Genomic DNA, 23,419 nt, shown 5'->3' with positions numbered 1-23,419 from the left:
ACTGCGCTGTAACCACGGACATACCATTTCTTTGTGTTGGGAACATACAAAACCCTCCACCTGGCTGTTCTCAAATGCTAAATTAATTGTTATCAATGCTGGTGTCACAGAACCCTCAAGTGGTAGTTCTGGGATTCAGACCCAGGCTTCTGGCCCCAGCTGTCTCGACTACTGAAGCATCCTCCTCCTCATCTACCATTCCTTCCTCACTGATGCTCTAAGGCACAGCCGGGCTCGGGACCCATAGGTCTCCAGTCCCCTGTGTGTCTGAGGCCTGACCTGATTACTCAGCACGTAGTAGGCACTGCTGAAAGGTTCGGTGAGCGGTTTCTAATACTGACAACTTTCAGTTATCTGATAGAATTCGTGCCCCCCCCCATTCTTCATATGACCCTTGCAGCTGTGAGACAGGCAGTGTTTCCCTCCCTTTCTCGGATAAGAAGATTAACCGTGAGCGTGGATTCATGGCTGGAACTCTGGGCTTCCACACTCCAGCTCCATGCACCTCTCTCCCGAACTTGAACGCCGCCTGAAATCCTGTTTTCTCATGCAGGTTGTCCGAAGTACAGGTAGAAAGGGCTGTGGTCTTAGATACAGAGAGGATTTAAGGAAGATGAGACCTGCTGGCAGCTGGAATTGTGACGGGCTCCTTAGGTCCCACGCGTGGAGGTCTGTGTGTCATTGAAAGCCCCCCCCCCCCATGGAATCCTAGTGTTTTTTTTCTTTGGAAGATTGGAAGCCTCGGTGAGTTTACACTGCTCACCTGTCCTTGCACCTCTTCCATCCCGGGTGACGCTTTGATTTCTTCTCTGACATTCTTGTTTTGCCTTCTTCCTTTCTGTATTTCTCTGATGTCTTTTTATTGTTTTTGAATACCAGAATTTCAATATTTTTCCTGTGTGAAAAATATTTGAGAACTGGCTCACCATTTCTTAGTTCTTAAGGAAGACCTACTGCAGGAAGGCTGGGAACAGATAAAGTAAAGAGGACAGGGCTTGTAGGTACAAACGGACATCAGTGCCGGGGTCCGGAGGAGAGCAATGGAGAGGCCTCATATCTGTGTGTGTGTGTGTGTGTGTGTGTGTGTGTGTGTGTGTGAGGGCTGCTGGCTATGTCTCGAAACCTGGGTAGGGGATGGTGTCTGATCTGACTGGAGGGAGGGGATTCCCTGGGCCTCTGCTGGCTGTGTAGACAATGTAGTTTTCACCCACACTTGCTTTCTTTTGGGGAGTCTGGTGTTTTGGAACAAGCTGTGTAGAGGGCACCAGTGTGAGCTGCCTTCAGTGATAACCCGAGTCACTGCTGGTCCTGCTGGAATATCTTTTTTTTTTCATTTTTTTGTTTATTTATTTATTAAAGATTTCTGTCTCTTCCCCGCCACCGCCTCCCATTTCTCTCCCCCTTCCCCAATCAAGTTCCCCTCCCTCGTCAGCCCAAAGAGCTATCAGGGTTCCCTGGACCACCCACCTCCATCCAGGTCTAGTAATTTGAGCATCCAAACTGCCTAGGCTCCCACAAAGCCAATTTGTGCAGTAGGATCAAAAACCCATTGCCATTGTTCTTGAGGTCTCAGTAGTCCTCATTGTCCGCTATGTTCAGCGAGACCGGTTTTAACCCAGGCTTTTTCAGACCCAGGCCAGTTGGCCTTGGTGAGTTCCCGATAGAACATCCCCATTGTCTCAGTGTGTGGGTGCACTCCTCGCGGTCCTGAGTTCCTTGCTTGTGCTCTCTCTCCTTCTGCTTCTGATTTGGACCTTGAGATTTCAGTCCGGTGCTCCATTGTGGGTCTCTGTCTCTGTCTCCTTTCATCGCCTGATGAAGGTTAATATTCAGGAGGAAGCCTATATGTTTTTCTTTGGGTTCTCCTTCTTATTTAGCTTCTCTAAGAACCCGAATTATAGGCTCAATGTCCTTTATTTATGGCTAGAAACCAAATATGAGTGAGTACATCCCATGTTCCTCTTTTTGGGTCTGGCTTACCTCACTCAGGATGGTGTTTTCTATTTCCATCCATTTGCCTGCAAACTTCAAGAAGTCCTTGTTTTTTACTGCTGAGTAGTACTCTAATATGTATATATTCCATACTTTCTTCATCCATTCTTCCATCGAAGGGCACTGTCACTAAGACACAAAGGCAACACACTGACTGGGAGAAAATCTTTACCAACCCCGCAACTGACAAAGGTCTGATCTCCAAAATATATAAAGAACTCAAGAAACTAGACCATAAAAGGCTAATCAACCCAATTATAAAATGAAGCACTGAGCTGAACAGAGAATTCTCAACAGAAGAAGTTCAAATGGCCAAAAGACACCTAAGGTCATGCTCAACTTCCTTAGTGATCAGGGAAATGCAAATCAAGACAACTTTAAGATACCATTTTACACCTGTCAGAATGGCGAAAATCAAAAACACCAATGATAGCCTTTGCTGGAGAGGTTGTGGAGAAAGGGGTACACTCATCCATTGCTGGTGGGAATGCAAACTTGTGCAACCACTCTGGAAAGCAGTGTGGAGGTTTCTCAGGAAATTCGGGATCAACCTACCCCTGGACCCAGCAATGCCACTCTTGGGAATATACCCAAGAGAGGCTTTATCATACAACAAAAGTATATGCTCTACTATGTTCATAGCAGCATTGTTTGTCATAGCCAGAACCTGGAAACAACCTGCTGGAATGTCTTATTGTGCTGTCACAGCTTACTGCTGGAGACTTAGGTGTGTCCTGTGTGATTCCCCTGTGAGAAGAGTCCAGAAGTTTGCTCCTGGTTTCCTGAGCATACTCTGTACCTACCCTCTGCTGACTTTGCAGTGAGTCTCTTCATTGTAAAGAGTCTTAGCCTGACTCACCAGGGGTCTCTGTGGATCACTGTCCTGGGTAGCCTTAGGGTGGCCTTGAAAGGCACCCCAGCACACCCGCTAACACATTGGCTGCTTGCTGAGATGGTATGCTCCCCTCTTTGAGATGTCTTTACTGTCTGTGTGTGCACTTTACTCTGTGTGTGTGCATGTGTGTGTGTGTGTGTGTGTGTGTGTGTGTGTGATGTACAAAGAACCCTCTAATCTTGCATAATTACAGAGCTCAGGAAATGGTGGTGGGGAGACAGAGAGGAATGAAGGGTGTCAAGGATGTTTCATGGAGGAGAAAGGCTGGCATAAGTGGAGTCTTCAGGTGATGAAGGGATCGATGCCGGGAAGGGAAGGCAGGAGGAAGCAGCTGGGGCAGAGATAACTGTTGTCTGGGCTACGGGCCTGGCAGAGCCTGAGCCTGCAGCTATGTCTAGGACACTGTGTTCCCACGAGTGTGTTAACTAACCCACGGGCAACCCATCTTTACTCAGGACAGGAAGTCGATGGCTTTGCCCAGCATGGATCTTCAGGGCAGCATATCCTTCCCTGTGGAGGAATCTGGATGACGCAGATAACCATTGCTTCTAGATGCTGTAGGGAAACAGGGCCGAACATTTGCAGCCCCGTGAGTGATGGGAGGAAGGGCCACTGGCATGGAGCCTGATCTTTCTGCGTTGTTCTGGGACTGAAGGAGGCAGGAGGCAGCGAGCGGAGCGCAGGTCATGTAGGGATCCTCTTCGCTTAGGTGTGTGTAGTTATTTCCAGATGCCCAGAAAGGCTCCTGGGGAAAACTCAGCAGGTGGTGGTGGGTAGAGGTTATAGGGAAAGGGCAGTTCCACTATTTGTAAACTTTTTAAATTTTTGTTGTTACGATAGTGTTACTTCTTAAAGATTATTCTTAATTGTTTTATTTTTGTGTATGGGAGCTTTGCCCTTGGGTATGTTGGTTCACCACTTGCATGCCCTGTGCCCTTGCAGGCCAAAAGATGATGTCAGATCCTGGGAACTGGAATTACAGGAAGTTGTGAAGCATCATGTGGATGCTGGGAATTGATCCTTGGTCCTCTGGAAGAGCAGTCGGTTCTCTTACCACTGAGCCATCCCTCCAGACTTTTATGTCTGGGTAACATTTGTAACTAAAGGAATATTTGCTTTTGAGTGTTCGTTAAAAGATCCTGACCGGCGTTCACGGATGACTTCCTTTCCGCGTGGGCCTCTGTTTTCTCACCAGGAAATGGGGATGAAACACAACACTGCCATAGAATCATGGTGAGAGTGGAGCAGGATGCAGTGCTGGGCCCGGCATGGCGAGTGCTAGCAGGGGTGATTATCTCAGCGTCCTCAGAGGAACAGAACTCTGGCTGGTCTTTGTGACTCACATAGTGCCCCTGCAATAGCTCATCTCGGGGGTCACCATGACACATCTGGGATCTTGGGAGAGGGTCCCTGTGGCTTGTCTGCAAAGCACTTTCTGGATTGTTAATTGATGTGGGGGGGTCCAGCCCACTGTGAGAGGTGCCCAGCCTGGTGGGCCTGGGATGTATAAGAGAGCAGGCTGAGTGAGCCCAGGGGAGCAAGCCACTGGGCAGTGTTCCTCCATGGCCTCTGCTTCAGTGTTTGCCTTGAGCTCCTGCTCTGGTTTCCCTGATGGTGGACTGTGATCTGTGAGCTGAAATAGACGCTTTCCCACCCAGGTAGCCTTGATCATGGTGCTCATCACAGAAACAAAAAGCAAACTAGGAGGGTGTCCCTAGACTTGCTCCTGGAAGGGACTTGGATCTCATCTTGGCAGTGTGGTGGATCAGGAAGGTGTTTGGGGCTTAGCCTTTGCTGCAGATTAGATTTCTGGCCCGACGTCTTGGGCAGGGTGTTCAATTCTCCATTCCTTGTGTCTGTAAGATGGACTCGGCAGTGCTTTTACGTTCCTGTGGGGGATTCCAAGATGCAGACTACATGGAATCTCACTGGATGTGACAGGGCAGACCAACGCGGAGCCAGCAAGTGTCTGTCTGCCGAACAAAGGAATCATCTGTCTTTGTGGGGAGCAAGTTGCTTCTGTCTCCTTGGCTGTCGTAGGAATGCAAGGCAGCTTTGTGGCATCCGCCGCAGGCCGTGGATTGCCTCTCCCGGGTTTGGCAGTTGTCATGTACTGCCATCACAGCCACGCCAAGTGTAGGCACAGCTTGCCTTGATTTACATTCTCGGGTGTTGGCGCTATTTATAAACAATTAAGAAAAGATGCAGAAGCCTGTTTATGGCAACCGGCAAAGTCAGCCAAATACGGAGAAATCTGTTAGCGCAGTCTGCTCGTGTGCGAGCACAAAGCACTTAAATAAACATGCACACTTGCCTGCATTTAAAGTTTCCTCTTAAAAAAAAAATGACATTCTGTCATTGGCCAGATGGTTTACAGAGCCTCATCCTAAAAGGGCAGAAGTATGCCTATCAGACATCCGAAACTTGAGCTGTCTTTAAACAGAAAATGTGATGTCTCCCCAACCTTTTGGACTGGTTGTGGGGAGTGCAAGATAGAGGGAAAAAAGGTGTTTCCTTACAGACTTCAGGAGTGAGCTTTCCGTGTCCTCCTTTAAAAAGAAATATGATCATTTAAATCATTTTAAAGTGTGTGTGTGTGTGTGTGTATGTGTGTGTGTGTGTGAGCGTGCAGGTGCTTGTGAAGTCGGAGGCGTCAGATCTCCTCTGGAGCTGGAGTTACAGGCAATTCTGATGGGCTAGATGTGGGTATTAGGAACTGGCTCCAGGTCCTCTGCAAGAGCAGTTCTTGCAGTTAACTGCTGAGCTATGCCTCCTGCTCCATCCTCGCTTGACAGCCTCCGTTTTCATTCCATGTTAACATTCATTACAGCTACAGGGCGGGGACTTTTTTTCCTCTTTGTATTTCTCTGTAGCCTTTGCCGGCTCCTGTGTTTTGGTTGATCTGTCTCGATTTGAAAAAGAGATTTCTCAGGCTGGGAAGTGGAGGTGCACACTTTTAATCCCAGCACTCAGGAGGCAGAGGCAGGAGAATCTCGGAGTTTGAGACCAGCTTGGTCCACAGAGTGTGTACCAGGCAGCACAGAGAAACCTTGTCTTGAAAAACAAACAAACAAAAAAACAAAACAAGAAAAAAGGAAAAAAATTCTCACTCTATAGTCACTGCCTGGCACAGAGAACATGTAATCATTTGTTGAATGACTTCTGAATGGACCGGGCAAGGCTTGACTTTTCTGTTTGTTCTTGGCAGGTGCTGTCATGTGATCAGGGACTGTAATAAGTTGAGGCCCCTCAGGTCACTGTGGGTGACTGACTCTCCTCAGGTGCTTAGCTTCAAGGAGTGACTCTAGAGTAGAAATCTAGAGACAACAGCCGCAGAGAGGAAGATGTGGGTCGCCTGCGACATGGTATAGCATGGGAGTCACAGCCTGCAGTGGTGGGTGGAGGTCTCTGTACTCATAGAGAAGTGGCAGCCAAGGCACAGTTTTGCTGCAGGTCACATGGGTGCACTTCTGCCCTGTCGTGATGGGATTGAACCTAATCTATGTGATGCTAAACAGAGGCACTATACCAAGAGCCACGTCCCTGGCCCCTGAAGCTTCTCAGCTGCTTGGCTTTCCCACACTTCCCTGTGTGGTGAGCTCCTGGCCTTCCTCTGTGTAGCAATGAGGGGGTACTGTACTGTGCACCATAGATGGGGAAAGGAACCCTGAATGCTAGAAGTGTCCACATGGCCTGGGTCTCGAGAAGACAGTCATTTTCAAGGCCCTTCAACTCTTCCTCTACATATTATCAACAGATAAAACACAGAAGGATTATTGGAAATGACAACTTTAGAAAAGGGGAAAATCGATTTGAGTTTCTGTTTATTCTTGGTTTAGAATCAAGGTTTGTAAGGCTCCTGTTTAAGGTGCAACTTGAATCTGATAGTCACCATTGTGTGGGATGGAAAGACAGATGCAGCCCTTGCTCTGTCTCGTGACAGGGCACATTCATTTGAAATTTGCATGGGGAGAAGCAGATGGTGTGGCGAGTAAGTGGCCAGGTGCCTGGTCATTGATAGCTTTCTCCTTCCATGCATCGCTCTGTGAGCAGGGACCAAGAGCCCGCTGAGAATTGATTATCATCTGTCCCCAACCAGCTGGGTTTTCTTTCATGCCTGGCTCAGAAAGATGGCTCTTTTTACAGCCAGTCAAGATGCATTGTTGATTTTCTTGGAATCATGAAAATTTTACTTATTCTACCCCAAGTTTTAGAAATAGAGCTGTCCAAAGATCCTCTGTATTCTTTTTTAAAAACTTGTTTTTTTTAAGTATATAAGTAAGATTGAGGTGTGTTTTTTTTAATGACCAACATAGTAGTTTGTGTGTGTGTGTGTGTGTGTGTTTATGTGTGCACGAAGCCTGTGCAAGCTAAAGAAGCATCAGATCCCCTGGAGCTGCAGTTATAATCAGTTATGAGCCACCTGATGTGGATGCTGGGAACCAAACTTGGGTCCTCTGCAAGAGCAGAAGGTACTCTCAACTACTGGGTCATGTCTCCACTCCCAGCTAGGTGGATTTTGATGGGAATGAGAGGGTGGGTTCTGCTGCAGCATCTCCAGGATGCTGGGATGTGAGAGGCTTGGGAATGATGGTGCCTGCAGAATTCTGAGCTTTGTCTCTGTTTATGTTGAGTTCAGAATTTGCCTCTTTATAGGTCGAGCCTCTCTTAACTGAAGTGGTTGGGGCCTCAGGTTATAGCGGTTTGGTTTCAGATTTTGAAATACTTGCGTTGACTTCACTGGTCAAACATTCCTGATCCAGAACTCCACCGTGGAGCTTCATGAAGTTAGAAAGTTTAGGATTTGGGAGCATTTTGAGATTTCAGAGTTCCAGCCTTCATTGTCCCAACTGTATCTAAGAAAATGACAGAACTTGCAGGAACATTCTTGATCATCCAGTCTAGCCACCCAGGGGCCCATGGGGAGGACATGTTGGCATGCTGCCTGGCTGGGATGAAGCAGCTCTCCCTGACCCCAGGGTCTGCCCCAGATGGCACTTTTCATCCCCTTCCTACCTCCTCCCTCACACCCAGGTGGCATCATGGCGCATGACTCCCACTCCAGTAGGAGCTTTTCTGCAGCTGAGACTGTGGAATGACAGTGGGAGGCATGGCCTGTGGTAGTACAGATGGGAGCTGAAAATAGCGGAGCCAGTGATGGTCTGGTCAGAGTGTCCTGGTGGAAAGTGTAGGCATGTGATACAGTTTAACTTAGAGAAGTTGGGGTGTAGCAGGCCCCTTAGCTTTATTAGTTTTCCTTCTCCCTACTGGGCACACTCTGTGTGTTTCCTTGTCAGTCCACCTTGTGAGCGGGCTTCCAGCCTCTTCCTCGCAGCAGGCCTCAAACTGCATTCCTCTCTGGAGCTATTCTCACTGTGAAGAGCATACTTTCGCTATCACAGGGGAGGGCATTGCTAAGGTCCGGGATGGACTCCCAGCAGAGGAGCCTGCAAGGCTTAACACAGGCAAAGCCCTTGTCTGACAAAAGCAGAGCTGGGCTTAGAGACACGAACTCCCCAGAGGCACCGGTGGCGTTCTTGGCTTCTGATCCAACCTGTTGCATAGCCCTTTCTCTGCCTGTGGCCCATGCTCCTCCTGGCTGCTATGCCATGTGCCCCTGCCATCCACTCCTGTGCTTCAATGAACCCTTACACCATTGCCAGCTTATGGCAGCTGGGATGGAAACCCAGCTCCTGGCTTTCCCAGGTTTTCAGTGGCTCTTAGGAGTTGGGCTCTAGTCCCTGTTGGTTGAAGGTCTTGTTTCAGAAGCCATTTGTTTGGGGGGTATGCACACTTGGCGCTTTTTAGGCTGGCATGGGTAGGGTCAAGGAAAGGGGCCAGTGGCAGTTGGTGACAGCTGTCTTCTTCCCGTGGAGACTGCCTCCATGCGCAGTCCTCGTCACCCCTCTCCAGCCTGCTCCTGGAATCTGCACGTTCCATCATTATTTGCTAGCCTTGGTCATTTCAACATTCAGTTTCAGGCTCTGAAAAAGAATGGACATTTTGGACAGGGAAAGACCATTTGCCAATAAGCAGTTGTCATGGGGAGCAGGATGGGTGCATTCTGGGTATGTGGCTATTATCTCATGCTTCTCTCTAATTGCAGGTTTTTATGGCTTAGTAATAATTGGAGTCACTGGGGATGTTATTCCTGCAAGACTTATTCAGCGTTACTTTGTTAGAGACGGCTAAGTTCCCAGCCAAATAGATTTCTGGGTCATCACTGTTGCCTGGTCTGAAGGGAGGCATGTGAGTGTGAAGATCATTATAGTCATTGAAAGCGAAACACATCTGAGGCTTTTTGCCACAGTAGTGATTGATTGATTGATTGATTTGTTTTTTTGAGACAGGGCTTCTCCGCATAGCCTTTGCCTGCCTATCTATCTATCTATCTATCTATCTATCTATCTATCTATCTATCTATCTATCCATCCATCGATAATCTGTCTATCTATCTATCTATCTATCTATCTATCTATCTATCTATCTATCTTTGAGGCAAGGTTTTTCTATATAGCCGTGACTGTTCCAGAACTCTCTCTGAAGACCAGGCTGGCCTCAAGCTCACAGAGATCTGCCTGGTTCTGCCTCTCAAGTGCTGGGATTAAAGATGTGCACCACCACTGCCATGTTGGTTATTAATCACAGAGTTAACGATGAATTCTTGAGCTTGGCTCCCCTAGATATACTCCCTTTGCTTTCCCTTGAGATCCCAGCCTCTCAGATGCCCACAATTGGCTAGTATTTTGTGCTGGTTGAAACCTATTTTCCATCTTGTTTCAAGTCTCTCACTCACCCACCACCCCCTCCTAGTACTAAGTTTGCTAGGCCCAGTTACCTACTCCTTAGTCCAGCTTCTGCTGTCTGTTCTTAGATCCTGTGGGGGTCCAGATGGATGAGCAGAAGCCACCACACACTAGGGTTTCAGAAGAGGCAGAGGCTCATTAGTTTGCAGTCCATTGATAAAAATGAAGTCTTGTGCTGTAGAATAAAGGCCTTTTCAATGTCTGTCTTTCTTCGAAAAAAAAGATGATTTTTGTTCCCATCCTTTTCAAACAGGAAAATTCTGGTTCGCTGTAGTGCAATTTCTGTGATGCATAAGTGACTGGTGAAATGCCATCCCCTCTCAGACACTAGTTATCAGGTGGTACCTGTGAGCCTGTTGTAGTGTGACCTTGCTCATGAGACTTCAGGTCCAGGGGAAGGTTCACATCTTCTCAGCATGCTCCACCCTCTATCCCAGCATCAAAGTACTTTAAATGTTTCCTTGAACGTCTCCATTTCTGTGTATTTTATTACTGTGAAATTGAGACTATGCGAGGGACAAACTGTGGGGGATATAGCCCTAAAATGTGTGTGTGGTGTCTCCTCATATTGCTGACACTGTCACGCCTGGATCCTTTATGGCGTTTCCTCCGCTCACAGTATTGTGTCGGAAAGCTGGTGATCAGGTGGCCTTGAATTCCCTGCAAACGGCATCAGGGAACGTGTAGGATAACTTGGATGAGACTGGAAGCCAAAGAAAGACCATGGAGAAGCCAGAAATAACCTTCTCTGTGCTCCACTTCATAAAGGTCCATTTGCTCAACCATGCAGAGGGCAGAGTTCCTAATACATGAGCCCCCGGGACCACCCTTGAACCTTACCCAAACTGTAGTGGGAGATGAAGACTTCTTAGTGTTTCATGGGGAAAAAAATGGATGGGCTTAATGGGAAGAGTCCCTGGCCAGGAGAGAATAGGACGGTTCATGAAGAGGGGTGGTGGGTTTCCCCATCTTTGTTTATTTTGAAATAATTCAGACATTTGGAAAGGTCTCAAAAGGAGTACAAAGGTTTTTCTGTTTGCCCTTCACCCAGGGTCCCCAAACATGGCCCTTTCTCTCTGTGTGTATTTTCTTAGGTATTTGAGTGTGAAGCCAGAGTGCAGAGGTGGGAGGAAAAGAGGACATTGGCAAGAGAGACCTGAGAGAAGGGGAAAGGAGGGATGGAGGGAGGAGAGAGAGATGTGGGTGGGGAGGGGGATAGAGAGATGGTGGGCCAGTTTAGGGCAATGGTGAAGGGCCAGGAGGACTGCATTTGGAAGGGGTGCCTAGGGAGACTTGTCTGGTTTTGGTTTGCATGGTTGGTGGATAATGGCCTGGGCTGCCCGAGCTCTGCTTTGCCTCGTGAAGGTAAACTCAGTCACCGACTGACTTCCTGCTCTGAGTAACCAGGCAGCATCTTGCTTGAAAGTTCTGCTTTTCCTATAGCTCCTAATCCCTTGGAGGCCCTATTTCTGTAATGCTTTATCACCGCCCCAGGCTGCCCAGTGTGTCTCACACCTGTGATTAGTCATTGCCACCGCATTCCACAGTGGTTATGCCTGAGTCCTCCACAGAAGGTTCTTGCAAATAGCTGGAATCCAGGGCAGGGGTCTAAACTGAGGCAAACACCTGGGAAGCAGCATTGTGTAGATGGTATTGAACGCACGTGCATACGGTGTGTGTGTGTGCGCATACACGTGTGTGTGCGTGCATACACATGTGTGTGTTGCATCTGTATTTGTATAGTATATATGTTACTGATGTTCCTAACACTGTCGAGCCTGGCTACTTTATGAAGTTTCCTGTCTTTTGAAGTGGTGTTGTCTTTGCATCACAATTCCTTCCTGTTAGAAAGGAGCCATGTTTGGAGGAATAGCTTCCTTGTAAAGCACACAGGGGACTAATGTGGGTTCTGAGGGGTAGCCAGAGCAATGGTCCAGTGAGCACTGGCTGGTGACTGTGTAGAGGGCAGGCTGCATGTTATCTCTCTTTAATCTTTCCACCTGCTCTTTGGGGGTGGAGAGGAACTCTTGATAAACTTCCTTTTACGTAGAAGATTATACCGGGAATGAAAGTGGCAGTTGCCAGGGTTTTCTGAAGGCCTGGTTTGTGTCGAAAGACAGCGCCAAGCTCTACACATAGGACATTTAACAAAATAATGTCCACAGTAAAGCCTCTGGCCACCGCAGCTTTACAGAGCACACTTTAGGCTACATCCAAAGAGCTGTAAGCAGGACTTCCAGGGCCTGGAGTTTCACATCCCAGAGGAACCTGGCTCTCACCCATCCTGCGAATGCAGCAGCTCCAGTCCCTGAAGCACAGCCATGAGACAAGCCTCGCCTCTAATTTGCTTCCATTAACACCCTGGCATATGTTACCCAGAGCGAGGTGCCCACCGCCCTGCCTCCTGTTCCCACACGCAGGGGGGAAAAGCCATCTGCCTGGGATCCAGGAGGAGAGACAGATGCCAGCTTTCAGCCTCCACTCCCAGGAGAGCCATGGCCCATCCTCCTTGGAGCTTTAAGGCTGTCTCACGCCTGCTGTCAGGAGCCCCAGGCTCTTCCTTCTGGTTCTCAGAAGAGAGCTGATGACACAGCCCCTGGGCTCAGCACCTTCTGATGACCAATGAAAGGACCGGAAGGATGCAGGAGCTCAGCTGCAGTCTCTGTGGACAGCTGAGCTGCAGGGGCCAGTGAGAAAGCTCCTGAGGGATATGAGGATGGACTTCGGTATCACTGGCCACGCTTCCCAGTGCCTCGTGGGGCCGTGTTTCTCTTTGCTTCTGTGCCCCCTTCCCAGTGCTTCCACGGTGTTAGGATAATGTGCTTTGCCTTGGGTTTCAGGCCTTCCCTTTCGGAGTTTATTTCCGTGAACCCAGAACAGATGCAGGGAACTTTGATGTGGTATAGGCTCTTTTCCTGGTTTGCAAAAAACCCAGCAGTTCTGAGACTGGTGGAATATTCCGCTGGCTGGGTGGGTGTGGAACGGAGGGGGAGGTGGCACTCGGAAGGTCCCTTATCTTCTGCCTCAGGTCTGCCCTTCTTAGGGGTTGTGCCGCCCATGCCTTTGCCTTGGCTTTCCTACTGTGGAAGTGTGATTGAGCCCGCACAGAGCTCAGGAGGCAGCTGGTGTTTTCCCAACACGATCGGGTGTCATTGATAGAAAGGGGTTGCCAGGGCCTTTAGGCTCATCTCCCCTCTTCCTGCAAAGACAGGGAGTGGGAGTCGTCCTCTATCCATTGCTGATCCTTGCACCCTTAAACATCCCTCAAAAACAGGACAAAGAGGTGCAAAGAGGCGTGGCCTCGTCAGATATATTAGAGAAAGCCTGTGTCCTGTCACCTCCTGTGGCGTTACTGGCAGACCTTGTGACCCCTTGATGCATTTGTTTTCCTGGGTTGTGGAAGGTGTCTGTGAGACGATGTGGAGGCCTTCCTGGGCTGTGATTGTGCCTTCTGTCATCTAGAGAGTACTGTGTGGCCCTCTCCCGCCTTCTGAACTGGAAGGCTGACTGGGGTGGGTGCAGGAAATAGTAGAGGGAGTTTGAGGTGACAGAGGCTTGCTTAGCAGGATGCTGTCTCAGGGTTCTGGAAGACTCTGCTTCCACTGTATCCCTCGCGTCCTATGTTGTAGTTTTTGTGAACTGTATTTTTATTCGTTTATTTTCTGTGCATGCGAGTGGGAGGGATGTGTGTGTGCCACATATGTGTGAGGAGAACGGGACCACTCACAGCAGTTAGTTTCCGACCTCCACATTTGGGTCCTGGGGATGGAACTTAGGTCGTTAAGCCTGGTGACAGACGCCTATACTCGCTGAGCCATCTCGCCAGTCCCCAAAGTTGTAGCTTTAAGAACTCAATTAGGGTAGGCTTTTTATTTAATAAAGCAGTGAAGAGTCACATGATCAGGCTAGAACTGGTTAGCTGTCTGGAGGTCCTCATGGATCTGGACGTCTCCCTTGGAGGCAGCAGAAGGTCTATGGAAGCTGCCAGCCAGTGTCCCTCCTGCGTAGAGCCTGCTGTCTCCGTGGTCAGGTGGTGCCAGCTGTAGTATGGGCTTAGTTCAGTGGCTGTGGCACAGGCTTGCAGGGTGCATGGTTGTTTGTTTCTTTCTCCTGAGTGGCTTTCGGTGTGATTGTTCCTCTGTATAGGGGTGGTGCCAGGTCGATTGTGCCCGTGTGCCCTGTCCCTTGCAGGGATATTGAGTGTGAGTAATCTTTATGTATTGTGTTGAGCCTTGTGCCTTTGCACATGGCTTTCATCCCTAGGCGATCGTGTCTGCTTAGTTACAACCATAGCGGTGTGCATAGGATACACCTCCTGGTTGTCCCTGTGACTTAGAAGCCTCGTTACTGTGAAGGAAGCTTGTCAATGGGATTCGAGAGAACCACAAAGGATGTCATTCCCTAGCACCTGACCTTTGTACCATGCACCATGCCCAGGCTAGGCAGTCATGCCTCTCTCCAAATGTTGTGCCCCATGGGCCAATGCTTTGTGCATTCCTGACCTCTTCCCCTACGAGGCCAGCTGTATTTCATCAGGGTCTTGGAATCTTTGGATGAAGACAGAACTGGTATGACCTGATGGTTTCTGTTCTTTCAATCGGTGTGAGCTGTTTGCCTCTCTTAAATCTCATTTTCTTCACCCACAAGATGAGAAAGTCCACTCACTCCTCTTTTTTGGCTCCATGCTTTCCTTTGTGTTTGAGTGTGTGTTTTCTCCCTCTTCTTGGAAGAACCCCATTTCCAAGAGCCATGCCCTGAGTGGCAGTGAGTAGGGGCCCTTGTTTGCCTGGTACTTGCAGCAGAGCTTGCCTTCCTCCTGTGGGAAGCCAACTAAGCTCCTCATCCCTGCTCCTAATCCATTTATTGCTACCAGGCAGTAGCCTTTTCTTAAAATTATATTTATGCAGATCTTATATTACCAGATAGGACAGTGTTTCCTGTTTTACCTGGTTACCTTGGACTGTTGGGTTTCTCCAGATCTCTGCTGCTCACAGAACCTCAGTCTGTGAGTTCAGAACTCATCATCAGCCCTGGAGTCACCTGGCCAACCTCCTACACCCACGTCTGGGGAAGCCCTGACTGGCTCTGTGGCCAGGTGCAGTGGCTGAGTCTGGGATTGTGTTTATTGGGATTTCATTTGATGGGTGGGTGGGTGTTCCCTTCATGTAGCTCTTTTGAGAGATTTAACTGGGTTTTATGATGTACATATGTATGTATGTATGTAGATGTATTATGTATTTTGTGGTTTTTTGAGTCAGGGTTTCTCTTTAACCTTGTCTGTCCTTAAACTCATTTCACAGACCAGGCTGGTCTCAAGCTCACAGAGATCCACCTGTCTCTGCCTCCCAAGTGCATCGCCACCGCCTGGTTTATTTACCTGGGTTTTATGTGTGTTCTTTATTTTTTTTTTTTTTTATTGCTGAGGGTAATTCTGGACTGAATACAGTTTAACGAGGCCTTGGGCCTTGTTAATGGTACTTTAGGTTGGACTTGGGTTTTGGCTGTTTTGGATAAAGTTGCCAACATTGTTGTGTGAATGTGTGCAGTAAAGTGTCTTGTGTAAGTCCCTGGGCATGGGTTCCTGGGCACAAATGGGGGCATCTTTAACTTTAGGATGCTGTCACACTGTCCTCTGAGGGTTAGGAGTGGAGTAAGGAAGATTCCCTGTCCCTTCCCACCGGGGGAATGTGTTTCTGTCATTTAAACTTTAGTTGGCTGGTAACTGTAGGAATACACGGGGGTTTGGTTTGTGCATTTGCGATGAGGGACTGCAGCACCTTCCTACACACTCAGGGGCCTTTTGCAGCTTTAATGGAAAAATGTCTCACTCCTTGGCCTGCTCATTGCTGGGCTGTTTGCCTTCTCAGTGTAGTGGCAGAAACACTTTGTCAGGCACGTCTCTTCTATGGGGTCTCGCATTTTTAAAAAAAAAATGTTTTTTTTTCAAAAATTTTGTTTTTTAAATAGATTTTGATACTTTTGGTGTTCTTGGAAATCTGAGGCTACTGTAAAATTCTAAATGTTTTCTCCTAGGTGTTTTATGTTTCCCTCTTCAGTCTTTGCTGAAGTGATGTGCAGATGGGAGAGGTTATGGGGGCTTTGCTATGACTGACAGGGTTCACTAGAGGAGATCCCTATTCCCTGCGTGCTGTGGTTCACAATGCCCGTTTCCTGGCTCATCTCTTAGGGAATCTGCCCATGAGGTTGTAACTGATGCCCTCCCCATCTTGTCTCGGTCCACTGCCTGGTCTGTTATGTTCCTTCTTTGCTGATACTGGGAAGATGGGGGCTCAGGACCCACTGAGTGACCATGCGAGATTAGATGGGACCTGAGCTTACTTAGGCTGTGGGAGAGAGGCTACCAGAGATCCTTGACTGATCTGAGTGATTTGATCTGAAGTTCTTGGTGCATTTAGGTGACCCCTAGTGTAAACACTTTATGGTGAACAACTTAATTCTTATTATCATAACTTTGTTTTTGGAAATTCAAAGTTTTTCCATTAAATTAAAGTTTTCCTGAAATTTATAACTGTTTTTTAATTGCATAGGAACAAATAGTATAACAATAAATCCAACTATAACAGTGCTAGCCAAAGATGATGACACAAGACATTCTGGCCCATTTGCTTTTTCATAGTAGTCACATTTCTTTCTCTCTCTCTCTCTCTCTCTCTCTCTCTCTCTCTCTCTCTCTCTCTCTCTCTCTGTGTGTGTTTGTGTGTGATGTTTGCTTGTTTCTTCACTTGAGTGTATGGGATTGTATACTGTCCACCATGCCCTTGGTACCCAGACATCTCTGCAGTGAGTTTCTAGTTCTGTAATGGTCACATTTTCTTACAACGAATAGAGCATAAATGTGCCCTTCCCATGCTGTGGAGATTGCTCAGTGGTTAAAGCTCTTGTCCCACAAACATAAGAACCTGAGTTTGGATCCCCATAACCCACGTAAAGTCTGGATGTCTGTGGCAGCCATCTTTCGTTCTAGCCTGGGAAGACAGAGAACGGGTGCTCAGAGTACATAGCTAGAGAGATGAGATGAGTAAGATCCTGATCTGATTAACAGATCCTGCCTCCATGAATAAGTTGGAAGAGAGATCAAGGATAAGAATGAACATCAACCTCCATAAACCGTACATGTACATGTGCCCAGACATGTGTGCCCACATACATGCAAGCATGCACATGCATGAAAACGGAAATGAAAAGCAGCATAGCACTCCGTTCTGTCCTTAGGTCGCTCTCAGTAGTTATCTCGCCCCTCATCTGGCTGTGCCTATTCACATTCTAACCTTTCACCAGCACTGCACAGCCTCAGTCCTCATTCTGGAATTATCTTTTCAAAATGGAGAGAAATCAAAACCACTTTTTCTAAACCCTTTGCCACTCCTGTTCCTGGTGCTATGGTTCCCTTTGTTGTGCTTGGCTCTGGACTGTGGGAGCGTGGATACCCAGGACTGCATCTGGTTGGTCTTTGAGAACTAGTTCATTAAACTGAGTGAATTAAACTGGACAGATGTAAGCGGGGTAGGGATACCATGCTTCCCGTGTCATGTCTGCACTCCCCTGAGTGACCTGTGAGCTCCGTGTGCCTCTCCTTATGAATCAGACAGCCCTCCCCTTGTGAGCTGACTTGCACTATAGTGAGCAGAAATCACATCCAGATCCAGGCTGTCTTAGTTTTCTACAAACCAGTGGAAGGGTATTGTCTCTTAGGACTTCTCTTAAGAATCATAACACTTCCTGGAAAGGCTGGGTCCTGGGGATTTTCACACCAGTCCTTGGGAACTTCATCTGACCTGGATCTAACTTGCTCGCCCGCCAAGGACGATGCCCCAGAACCATAACCATGCTCCTACAAATAGACTTTCTTCCAACATGGATGATAGGGCCAAGATTCTTGCAGCATCTACCCGAAGCTGAGCGTGTTGTCATGGCTCTGTTCACACACGAGCTAAGGAGAGCTTTAGGTTCCATTCCCAACAGTATCTGGACTGAGGATCTTCCCAGCAGCCTCTGGGATCTTCCCAGACAGCATGGCTGGGCAGCTGACTCTTGAGATTCCGACATTACAGATTAGCGAACAGAAAGGAAAGAGGTTTAGTGATTCTCGTCCACACTCACTCAGGCATTCAGATGGCTGTCATCTCAATTATTAAAGATCATCAGATGCTGTCTTCCAGCCAAGGGAAACTTAAAGCTCGGCCACTACTACTTGGAGCTCGAGGCCAACCTGTAAGCAGCCTCCTTAGATTATGCCGAGGCCTGGGGAAATGTTTGGAAGAAGCTGTTCGAGGAGTCTGAACTGTAACCCTATAAGGGAAAATATGCTTGGCCACACTCGGGTGGTGGCTGCTTCCCTTCCCTGCCACTGGAGAGCTGGGTCCCTTCAGCACACGCTGAGAATGCGCTTCAGCAGAAGAGGCCCTGCCAGGTGTGAACTGCCCAAGGGAAGGGCCGTGTCCCAGTTGGCCTCCTGCCACGCTTCTCTTTAGTTCTAAAGATTTCACAGAAGCCACAATTGCTATTCAGGGATAGAATATTTTTCCCTCGACAATTTTCTCTTTAAGACACATCTCAGGGACCCTGCCTGTCAAGGAGACAAGAAATTCACTAGTGAATTGATCTAGCACACAGAGCAGGTACCAGTCACCCATCATGCTAGACATTCCTGCAAAGAGAGGCTAGAGGCTCCCTGAGGCTCCTGGCTCACATCTCCCCCTGCCTTGGGGAAGAGACAGACTATGAGCCCCTTGGTACAGTGTCAAGTAGACTGGAATGAGGGTATTTTGGGGGGAATTTTTGTGGGGAGGTTGGCAGTTCTTAAGTCCCTGGCCCCCGTCTGTGTTCAGTGACTGCCATTTCATCTAGCATAGGGCGCTGGGGTTCAGGACTGGGTTGTCTGACAAAGTTTCTCACTCTGCAGAGCCTCCTCAGCCTGTGCTCAGGCCAGTCACAGGCTGCTTTTAATCTTATCTCTGCCACCTGCTTTGGAGATGATAAGATCATGAGGGACCCTTGAGGAAAGAGCTTGAAAAATGCTCAGGTCTCAGGAGACCACTAGTTAGTGTGTGCGCAGTCCTTGGGCCAGGGTCCAGGAGGAAGAGTGGACTGCAGCCTTGAGCAAGGCTTTCAGTCCTCGAAACACTCTCAACTGAAGAATTAATTGCTCAGATCAGATTGGCCCTTGACTGAGTCTATGATGCATTTCCTTAATTGCTACTTGAGGTGGGAGGGCCCAGTCCACCATGGGAGGTGCCATTCCTAGGTAGGGCCATTTACGCATGGTGGGGGTTTCCATTCCTTGGCAAGTGAACCTGGGCTGTATAAGAAAAGTAGCTGAGTAAGCTAGAGAGAGAGAGAGAGAGAGAGAGAGAGAGAGAGGAGAGAGAGAGAGAGAGAGAGGGCTCGGGAAGATAGCTGGATTCTCATCTATATTCAGACTGAGGGGAAGACATCTTAATGATGGAAGTAACCTCGATTGACTAGATAGCCAGAAAGGGGGGGGCATTCAGTGACCTTGACAGAAAATGGTGACAGCTCTCTTTGCACCGTAAGCTTGGTGACTGGAGTTTCTGATGCTATCTGGCTCTAGACCACAGGAGAGGTTGTGAGGTCACTACATTTCAGGTTGTCTGTCGCCCACACTTGCTGTACGGTACCCGAGCTGTGCAGGTGACATTGTGCGGTACCTAAATGCTCTGTTTCTCAGAGTCACTTCAACCTTATTAGAAAAACAGTCTTGGGGGTTGTCACATTCACGGTGGCTGACACAGACTCCAAAATTCCTAATGGAACCTCAGAAAGGTCATTGGAAAAAAAAAACAACTATCAACTGATTCCTCAGAAGTGATGAGTGCAGTTAGCTTGTTTGTGAGAGGCATCTGCGAAGTGCTGGCTGGGTAGACCTGGGGGTGGCTCAGTGCCTGCCTAGCACCCAGGAGGCTCCAGCTAGTCGCTGAGAATAAAAGAAAGTGTGAATGAATAGTTGTAGCTGGCCTGTTATTTGTTCAAGTCAGGTGACACAGGTTGCTCCAGGCTCTGTCGTTTCTTCTTCTCCAGACCAGCATGCTGCCATCTGCAGAAGGGCTTCCTGAGCCACAGCAGGGGAACGGGCCAGTCTCAAGGGGTTGAGACTTGATACAAGCAATGGTTTTTACTACCTGAGTAGTGTCAAGGATGTTTTATGAGTGCCCTTCACCAGCTGTGAAGAACACCATGCCATTAATGAGGCGAGATGCCCGGTGCTTGAGGCTAGGTGCCAGCATTTGAAGCTTAGTGCCAGTGCTTGAGGCTAGGTTCCAGTACTTGAGCTTAGGTGCTAGCACTTGAAGCTTTGTGCCAGTGCTCAAGGCTGTGTGCCAGTGCTTGACATGTGTATGCATGCAGTTTCACCCTTGTGTTTATTTGCCCCGTCATTGTAGCAGCAGGAAGATAGGGTCTTACAGTTGTGAAACTCCTGTGGGCCTGCCAACCCTGCAAAGGGTTTTGGAATGCCCTAGAGCTCACATAATCAGTTAAAAGTTGCTGATACAACCCTGCATTCCAGTCTTGTGCAAAATGTCAATGTCTGCCAGCATTTTAGCTGGAAGGACTCGGCATGGGGGGGGGGGAGGTGGTTCACCACCCGAACTTGAACTTTTGCTGCCCTGACACCTAGTATCCTTGCTGTAGTGTATATAGCATCCCTGTCGTCCTGGTGATGGAAGCAGCTCAACAGAGCAAGTTGGGGCTGCATGTTGAAACCTGTGTGCTGATGGCTACTTGAAAACTGACGTTTTGAACTCTGGTCTCTTTCTGTGCACTGAAATTCAGCATCAGGCACTGACATGGAATAATGTCTACTCTGGGGCTGCTCCATCTGTTGACTTTGGCTCTGGCTCTTCTCCAGTTGAGCTTTGCTGCCTCGAAGTGAGGGTGAAGGAGCCATGAGTGGACTGGATGGGAGGATCGTGAGTGTGCAGTGGGCCTGGCTGAGCAAGCTCACTTCTCATGCTAGAATGCTTCATCTGGAGATCAGACTGAAGGAGAGACACTGGGGAGAAGCGCACACTCTGGATGCCACCTGCAAACCCTCAGCCTAACGAGCCCCTTCCTCCTCTCTCCTTTCTTTCCAGCAATGGAAGAATTAATAGTTGAACTTCGTCTCTTTCTGGAGCTCCTGGACCATGAGTACCTCACGTCAACTGTCAGAGAGAAAAAGGCCGTGCTCACCAACATCCTGCTGCGAATACAGTCATCATCCAAGGGTGAGTCTCGCAGGCCGCCGGTGTCCTTGCTCCAGTCCTAGGCTTCCGAACCCGTGTTAATTCCTCCGTGTTTCTAAAGTGTATTCATTTGTTCTCTTCCTTCGTTTATCCTCTGACACTGCCCACTTCATAAATTCTTCTGCACCACCTCTCCCTCCCCTTCCTCTCTGTCTGGCCTGGTCACAGGCAGACCCTTCACGGTTACATGGAGAACCATGATGCCCCCTTGTAGGATTACTGTAAAGGACCAGAGAGAATAAATGTTTGCACCGTTCTCTAGAGGGTTCAGGAAAGGCTACTGCTGGTGTCCTCCTCCTCACCGGCATCTGTGGTTTTGTTAATCCCTACAGGCTTTGAAGTGAAGGACCATGCTCAGAAGGCAGAGGCCAACAGCCTGCCAGCACCTCCCCAGATGCCTCTGCCTGAGATCCCTCAGCCATGGCTGGTGAGTTGACATCTTACCCACTGTCCACACTGCCCCCAAGGCCTGGGATGCTCATGTACCTGTCAGGCCTGTGATGGAAGCCAGAAGGTGAAAGGCTTTTCTGTGCCTGAGGTGCTCTTCGGAGTATGTTCCCAGGGTCCTGTAGCTGCTGATTAGAGTAGGAGCTCTTGTTTCTTTGTAGAACCCTGGAAGCACAGGTTCTTAGAGATCTGTTAAGATAGATGAAGGGGAATCAGAAGACGCAACAGGCAGAACCATACCTGGAGAGCCCGAGGACTCCACCCTCTTTCTGTGTGACCTCTGACATTCATTGCTGTACTCCAGGGTGAAATCTTGCTTTTTCCCCCGAGAAAAAAATGTGCACATTCCAGAAATGTACACTCAGTTGAGTTTATGTATTTCAAATGGATTTAGACTCTCTTTTTTGCTATAATTTTTTTCCAAACTGGGGATGTCCTCATATGCCATTGCCATCTCCCTTCAGCTCTTTCTGTATCTTTATATTCTGCAGCTTGCTTAGTCAAGGGAATTTGACTTTCAAGCAAATGATGGCAAAGTGATTACTTGGTTGCTTCTTTCTACATTTGCTGTGTCAGGTGTGGGATTATCATATGTTTTGTGGGGTGCGTAGAGACAGGGGTTCTTTGTGCTTTTCTGACTGTCCTGGAACCCTGTAGAACAAGCTGGCCTCAAACTCACAGAGGTCTGCTTGCCTCTGCCACCTGAGTGCTGGAACTAAAGGTGTGCACCACCACTGCCTGGCTAGGTCATCTATTTTTTTTCTGGCAGGGTCTGAACCAGAAGATGCAGGATCATGTCTTGTCTGTCTCCACGGCTGTGTTTGTTCCTCATGCTATGACCCCCTTGCCCATGGTGCCCCTTGCGCAGTGCTGTTCCTTTCTCTGGCTTTACTTCTGTTTATACAGAGATTTGAAAAGCTTAACTTATGGTTAGGCAGAGTGAGATGTTAACGGCAATAACGAATACTACTAATAAACAGTAATTATAACCATGCACGCTAGTAAAAGGGATTTAAAACTTAGTGGTTATTTACAGAACTTTGCACACAATGCTTTTGATTGGCTATAGACAACTAAGGTGGAAGAATGTGGTAACCAAAGATGAAGGGATAACTGTTATTTCATGTAATCCCTTAAAGGGGGATATGATAGAGATATAAATAATTTGCATTAGTACAGATTTTGCTTTATTGATAGAGATTTAAGGTCAGTTTTGTTATATGTATATGTATTTCTGATATTGATTAAGGTATTGTGATTGTGTAGTACACTTAAAAATGTAATGTATAATTAGATTGTTAATAGATAATCATAATAGTCAAGTTTGTAGTTATGTTAGTTAAGATTTTCTATATGTACATAGATATATTTTAGATAGGCATTCTTCATATCTTTCAAAGATTATAGAATATGGCATTTTAAATGTTTTAATAACTTTGGGTTTCTCATGACAATGAGACACTCTGCTCCTGGCAGCACCAATCTATTTCAAGAGGAAGATGGGCATCGAAGAGGAACCTTATGGAGTTTGATAGCCATTTGGGCAAGAAACTGCTATTGCCTGGACTATTGCATAAACTGGACACAGAGAACCCACAGAGAGAGGACTGCTGAACTTGCCTAAAGATGAGATGACCTTTTGGGGTTCCTGATTCATGAAAGAGTCTGCAAGACATTCTTCAGGACAAGCAGATAGTGACTACCTTTGAAATTTCCTGCTTTGTGGAAATGTCTGCTGGAAACTATGGGCCTGTAGGCTGAAGATGGATGCCCCAACGGTACAGAGGAACTTTGGGTACTGTCCAGGCAGCGAGATGTCTCTGTCATTTCTAGAGCTTTGGATTTCTTGTTTGCTTAGGTAATATTGTATCTTTCTGGAATCTTTGAAGGAGTTGAAGAATAGTTAGTTATAGTTATAGTTTTCCTTAGTTATGATATAGATTGTAATTTTTACTTGATAACTGTTTTGTTATATGTAATTTTGCTCCGTTAAAGCCTTCTTTTTTTTTTTTTTT

The 23,419-nt window shown here is 47.7% G+C and overlaps 1 protein-coding gene across 3 annotated transcripts in view; it reads left to right on the top strand.

The window, feature by feature from the left end:
• Positions 1–23,419, top strand: part of Afap1 (actin filament associated protein 1) — a 114,537-nt gene that overhangs the window by 20,863 nt on the left and 70,255 nt on the right. For all 3 annotated transcript variants that reach the window (XM_050141108.1, XM_050141110.1, XM_050141109.1), the window contains exons 2-3: positions 20,808–20,939; positions 21,290–21,384. In XM_050141108.1, the coding sequence (XP_049997065.1) occupies positions 20,810–20,939; positions 21,290–21,384 (225 nt within the window). In that variant the 5' untranslated portion in view covers positions 20,808–20,809. The remainder of the gene's footprint in view (positions 1–20,807; positions 20,940–21,289; positions 21,385–23,419) is intronic.

This window comes from Alexandromys fortis, unplaced genomic scaffold, assembly GCF_014885135.2.
Source record: "Alexandromys fortis isolate MF-2015 unplaced genomic scaffold, M_Fortis_MF-2015_v1.1 scaffold_7, whole genome shotgun sequence".
In the NCBI taxonomy this organism is placed as follows: domain Eukaryota; kingdom Metazoa; phylum Chordata; class Mammalia; order Rodentia; family Cricetidae; genus Alexandromys; species Alexandromys fortis.
Note: the sequence above shows the minus strand (reverse complement) of the source record. Positions and strands in the feature narration are given on the sequence as shown.